The sequence below is a fragment of the Paroedura picta genome, chromosome 16, assembly GCF_049243985.1.
Source record: "Paroedura picta isolate Pp20150507F chromosome 16, Ppicta_v3.0, whole genome shotgun sequence".
Lineage (NCBI taxonomy): Eukaryota > Metazoa > Chordata > Lepidosauria > Squamata > Gekkonidae > Paroedura > Paroedura picta.
Window position 1 is genome coordinate 8,232,020 of NC_135384.1, and position 6,000 is coordinate 8,238,019.

Sequence of the window (6,000 nt, forward strand, 5' to 3'; positions counted from 1 at the left end):
TTGAGGCACCTAGCAAACCTCCGGAAGAGGTGGCCTATAGCTGGTTGCCAACTCAGGCCGCAAAAAAGGGGATTTGTTACCAAGTTCCAGGTGTGCTTTACTAGCTCTCTGCACAGCCCGAGCAGGTACCTTTCTCTGCAGCCAGCAGTCCGTCTCAGCCGGGCTTCAATCCTCCTGGTCCCTTCAGCACCTGTGAGCCAAGGTGCCCGTCCTCTGCACAGAGAGCTTGACTCAAGCTTGCTTTCCCAGTCTCCCTGACTTTCTGGTTATCCAGATGCGGTCCCCCCTGCTTGCCTGGAGGCCTGTGCTGCAAGCTGCTTTCTGCAGGTGGAGACGGCCTCTGTCCCAGCTCTGCATCGGTCCTCCTTTTCTCCCCACAGCACGAGAAACTGGGAGACGTTTGCTTTTCCCTGCGGTACGTCCCGACGGCAGGGAAGCTGACGGTCATTGTGCTGGAAGCCAAAAACCTCAAAAAGATGGATGTGGGGGGGCTGTCAGGTAAGAGCGCCTCCTAGTGGTAGAGATGAGAAAGGTAAGCCACCCCCCCCCCCCAAAACAAAGGGCTAAGATCTAGCAACTGGAATTTGCCCTGGGTCCTTCACTCCAAAGAGGTGAAACTACCCTTAACCTCAACACGGCCTTCTTGTCGGGGCCTGTGGGACAGAGCGGTTCCCCCAGGCTTATCAAGAAGACGCTGGCCTCCCTGTTTACTACTCCAAGCACGCCAAATTCATTCATTCATTCATTCATTCATTCATTCATTCATTCATTCATTCATTCATTCATTCATTCATTCATTCATTCAATATGGCCTTCTTGCTGATACAAGAAGAAGCAGTCATACATTGCTTATGATTGAATGGATTGTATTTTAAAACTGAAACCAGTTTTTTAAAAAATTGATATTGAATTTAATTATTTTTAAACTTGCTATAAGCCGCCTTGAGCCCACTGGGGACTGGCAGGGCAATAATCTAAAAATAAATAAATAAAAGCTCCTGTAACTCATTTCTGGTAGGATCCATGACCCGTTACCCTAACCGCCCTCTTTTCTGCTCCCCAGACCCCTACGTTAAAATCCATCTCATGCAGGGTGGGAAACGCATCAAGAAGAAGAAAACAACCATAAAGAAAAACACCCTGAATCCCTATTACAACGAGTCCTTCAGTTTCGAGGTGCCTTTTGAACAAATCCAGGTAAGCCCGTCCCTCCTCCTTCCCCAGTTCCTCCCGAGAAATTAGCACGTCACCCTAATTTTGCTCTTTTAAATTATTTCCACATTATTTTTTTACTTTGTTGAAAAGCGACACCGTCCAATTGGCCATCACATGCCCCCCACAAAGTCCTGCGCTCTGCTTGTTTTGATACCCATGTTTGGAGCGCAAAGGAATTCATCCTGTGGTCTTTTCTTTCTTCGTAGAAAGTCCAGGTTGTCCTGACGGTCCTCGATTACGACAAACTGGGCAAGAACGAAGCCATCGGCAAGGTCTTTGTGGGCTGCAATGCGACGGGGGCCGAGTTGCGCCATTGGTCTGACATGTTGGCCAATCCGCGGAGACCCATTGCCCAGTGGCACACCCTGCAGCCCGAAGAAGAGGTGGATGCGGTGGTGGGCATAAAGACCTCTTGATGCCCTTTTCCTCTCGGCCGAATCCTGCGGCGACAGTTCCTTCTCCCGTCCAGCGCGAATGGGAGTGTGTGGGTGAGGCGCCCCTGAAAATACGTGTGTGTGTTGGGGAGGCCTGTAAGCCTGTCTTCTCTCAGAGCCATTTCCTGTTTTCAAACAAAAACAAAAACATCTCCAAGAGAAAAAAAATCCGCTGATTTTTATCCACTGTGTGAAAAAAAAAAAGGGGGAAGGAAGCTTACGCAGTAGTTTTACGCGGGCGAGAGATTTACTATAGGTTTACTATGAGGCGTACAGTACAACTTGTGTAGGTTTTAGGTGTTTGGGTTTCAGATGTCAACACGCTGCATTTTGAAACTGAGTATGGAGTGCAAGCTTTTTTTTATTATTTATTTTTGAACAAATAATATAAATTGGATCTTATATAAAGTGCCAGTTTTTAAAAAACGGTCCTCAAAGAAACCTATTGTATATCTTTGAAACAAAACCTTTTATGTTTGCTGAAGGTTCTTGGAGAAGGCCACAGTTTCACATATGTTTTGGATATTGTACTACAGTGCCATGTTTGAAAATTAGACCTAATATGTAAATCTATTGTAAATAACATTTACAGATTTGTTTACAATACATTTACTAAAGGGTTACAACACGTTATGCTCTTTGATAACATTAACCACACTACTTTGTTGGACATTGTATTATACTACTGCTTTAGAAAATTTGGGGAAACAGGCCAGAAATCATATCAAACATAGATTTTCTGTAACTTGATAGCTTCGCATTATGACTAAAATAGTTTAACTTCTTTGGTCATTGTCTTATGGAATAGTTATAATGTGGACCTCCAGAGCCTATTGACTGCCTCAAAATAGGTTTGTGTCAGGATAACACTACAAAATACGTTGTGCGTGGGCCTCATATATAAAACCTTGGTAAATAGGTTTAGTATAGATGTAGACTATCCTAATGATTTTATTACAAACTGTTTGCAGAACTTTTAAAAACTAGCCCTCAGTTGCAAACTACTGTGGATATGTTTAGGATATGTTTGTAATAGGATTTTTCTATTAGTTTACCACGGTTTTATGGGTTTTGACGTAAAAAGCATAGTAGAATTTTAAGCATCGTCCAATGCTTTAAGGTGTTCACGTACTTTATCCTGCTTTATTTCTGTTTAATTATAACAGTCCCAACTTAACTATTCATCCGTTTTTATGGCATGGTTAACACATGTTTTACAACATATTTATGAAACTTTCGATATGGGTATTATAGGCATTTGCTCTAGGCTTTTTTGTGGACATATAGTAGGTTAACTAAAGATTTACTAATGGTTCTTACCCAACAAAAGTTACCTTTGCTATGTTAAAAACATGTTTACATTTTTGCTACAAGTTTAAGACTGGTTTATTATACAATAGCAGTGGGTTTACTGTTTGCTAGCAACCAGTTTGATGCATTTTATATGAAGAAAAAAAAATTAATAGGACGTTTACTACAGGATTTACAACAAGGTTTTCCATAGGCTAGACCATGTTTACAACACCTTTGCTATGACAACTTTACAGGAGCCATTGGTTTTTGTCTGTCGAAGATATCGATTACAATTTTACTCTGCTGTTCCTCAAAGGAGCGTGAAGCTCCTCCATTTCTCACAGCAATGTTGTGAGGTAAATTAGACTGAGAGAAAATGGCTGGTTTAGCCTTCAGGCTGCTGTGATTCGAAACCAGGCCCCCCCATCTCAGTCGGTCACGCTAACCACAAAACCACACTGATTCTGAATTTTCAACAACAGAAATACATTGATCTTTATTGACCTGCAAGCTGCTTGTGGCAGCTCTGAAATTAAGCCGATATTTGATTCTAATTAACAATTTGGGATTTTCAGTCCTGAATTCAAATACTTGTGCTCAACTTGCGTAAATTTGAAATCACAAGCCTGGGCAAAGTTTTGTGGGTTTTTTTAAGTGTAATTTTCTACTTTTGCTGTCACGGTGAATATATGTGTTTATGTGTGGAGGAAATGCTCTGATTTTAGGGGGAAATCCATTTTTTTAGTCACCAGAGTAGAAATCAGACCATAAGAAAGGAAACTTAAAAAATGAATCACACATATCACATTTTGGGAGAGAAATATCAATGGTAAACAATGGATATTAATATTAGTAATTTTTCTCTGGATTCCCCCCAGTATTTGATAGAACATTATAACCCATGTATCATTCACTTTTGAGATTAATCTAAGCACTGAGCATCTGGCTTTATCCATTGAGCAAGCCACCCAGTGAGTTTTAGGGTGCTAGATAGAATTTTAAATCCATTCAATCTAGGACATTTTGTGGATGAGATCCACTTTTCAAAAGAAGAAACCAACCATTCCTGGAGAGAAGATACCAGTCATTTGAACAGAAAGGCCCACCTATATAGACCAATCTTGTCTATATAGTGATAGGCTTGTGTGTTCTTTTTCAGTGGAGGCAAAATGGCCAACTTCTGCCTTCTGCTTTTGGTCATAGCAAGATCTCATTCTGAGACACCGTTATATGTCTTCATGTCTTGGAGACAGAAATCAGTATTATGATTTTCAAAAGCCTCACTTTAAAGTAAGGACAGACAGACCAAAAGGCAAGAGTTGGGAAATCTCTTCCGGATTTGTCAAAGGCTTCTACGACAGAGAGATAGTCTACTGGTTCTGGTCAGATGTGACCTAGGAGTCTTGGAGATTTGGGGGTGCAGCACAGGAAGAATGTGATTTGGGGTGAGAAAGAACCTCAGCAGTAGGGTTGCCAGCTTTGGTTTGAGAAATATCTGGAGACTTTGGGGGTGGAGCAGGAAGTGGGCAGTATCTGGGGCAGGGAGTGACCTCAGTGGAATATAATACTATGGAGTCTACCCACCAAGGCTGCCACTTTCTCTTGTGTCATATGGACTTGTGTCACGTGGACTTGAATCACAATCAGATCCACGCAGAATGTGTTCTGGTTGTAGATGAAATTCCTGTGTTGCCCCTTTTCACATTTATGGTTTGCAGAGCTGGTGCCCAGGTGACACTTGGTTTATTCAGGATAGGACAATCACATCACCATATAATTAGGAGGAAAATGAGGGGTCATAATGAGAATACGTCCGAGTAATGTTCGCAAAGGGCAATTCAGGTAATCTGGAACTAGAAGTCTCAGGGTTTGGGCAGGATATATGTGTGTATTTGAGCAGTAGGATTTAGGATATCACGGTGAGTATCATGTGGGTGTGGCTTCATAGACAGGCATTAGCTCTGTCTTCTCTCCAGAATGGAAGATCATCCGACCACATGACCAATCACTCTGTGTCCCTCGAAACGAGAGCCATAAATATTATCGCTCCCACCACGGTTTTTAAATAGACGACTTCATTCCGATGGAGAAAGGAAACACATCAACACCCATTTGTATGATCTGGAGTTCTTCCAAATTTTAATAGGACTCTCGATCCTAGTGTCAGTTTTGTAACCAGTGGATTTTTTTTTAAACTGTCAGTGGAGATGAAGAAATCAATCCCCTTTCATGCCATGGAGAGGGGTGTAAAAACCAAATAGGAAACAAACTAATCAAGAAAAAGACCAGGCCAAGGTTGATTGCCCAAAGGAGGGCATGGTGGCTATTTTGTTGCTAGTGTGTTTATGTAGTTGCAGTGTTGGTAGACTTGCGCACCCATCCCCATCTAATTTAAAAAGCAACAATTCCCCGCTGTATCGACCTTTGCAAATTCATCTGAAATGCAATCCTAGCCCTCAGCTCGGTTTTAGTTTCAAGTATTTGCGTCACAGACAAGAGACACATTCAAAATGGCGGCCGCTGACCCCTGAGATTCCTTTGGATACGTTCTAGCAACAGCTGTTCTTTTCAAGTAGCTGAAACACCGTCTTGTTTCCCGTTCATTCATAGCTATCTTCATAGTTAGAAAAGCCTACTCAAAAGGGAGTCCATTAAGATGGCCTCCATCTGACTGGTTAGTAGGTGCTGTTTCATGTACTGTCCTCAGCTAGCAAATCCGTTTGGCTTCCATTCCCATCTCTTGCAGCTAACGTCTATCATTTGGCATCTGGAAGCATGTGGATGCCACGTTCGATGTGTCTGCCGTTGGAAACAGGCCACCTCTGTGTTTTGAGGAGTGGTGTAAATGTAATGACCGAAGGGATTGTACACTAAAGCGCAGAAGGCTTTGTAACTTTGATGTGTGTTGTCCCTTAACCCTTTCAGTCCTCTGAATGACTCCTCTTAGAGGTGCTGTCCTTCCAAAGCCGTCTCTACTGCCCTTTTGAAACCAGTTTTAATATTGATGTATTTGACCAAGCGGTACTCTTTGTCTGTTAATAAATAAGAGATCTCTATA

The 6,000-nt window shown here is 42.1% G+C and overlaps 1 protein-coding gene across 1 annotated transcript in view; it reads left to right on the top strand.

Annotated features, from left to right (window-relative positions):
* SYT5 (synaptotagmin 5) overlaps positions 1–6,000 on the top strand; it is a 29,583-nt gene extending 23,583 nt beyond the window's left edge. The window contains exons 7-9 of the mRNA XM_077314148.1: positions 381–498; positions 1,064–1,197; positions 1,422–6,000. Coding sequence (XP_077170263.1) covers positions 381–498; positions 1,064–1,197; positions 1,422–1,631 — 462 coding nt within the window. The 3' untranslated portion in view covers positions 1,632–6,000. The remainder of the gene's footprint in view (positions 1–380; positions 499–1,063; positions 1,198–1,421) is intronic.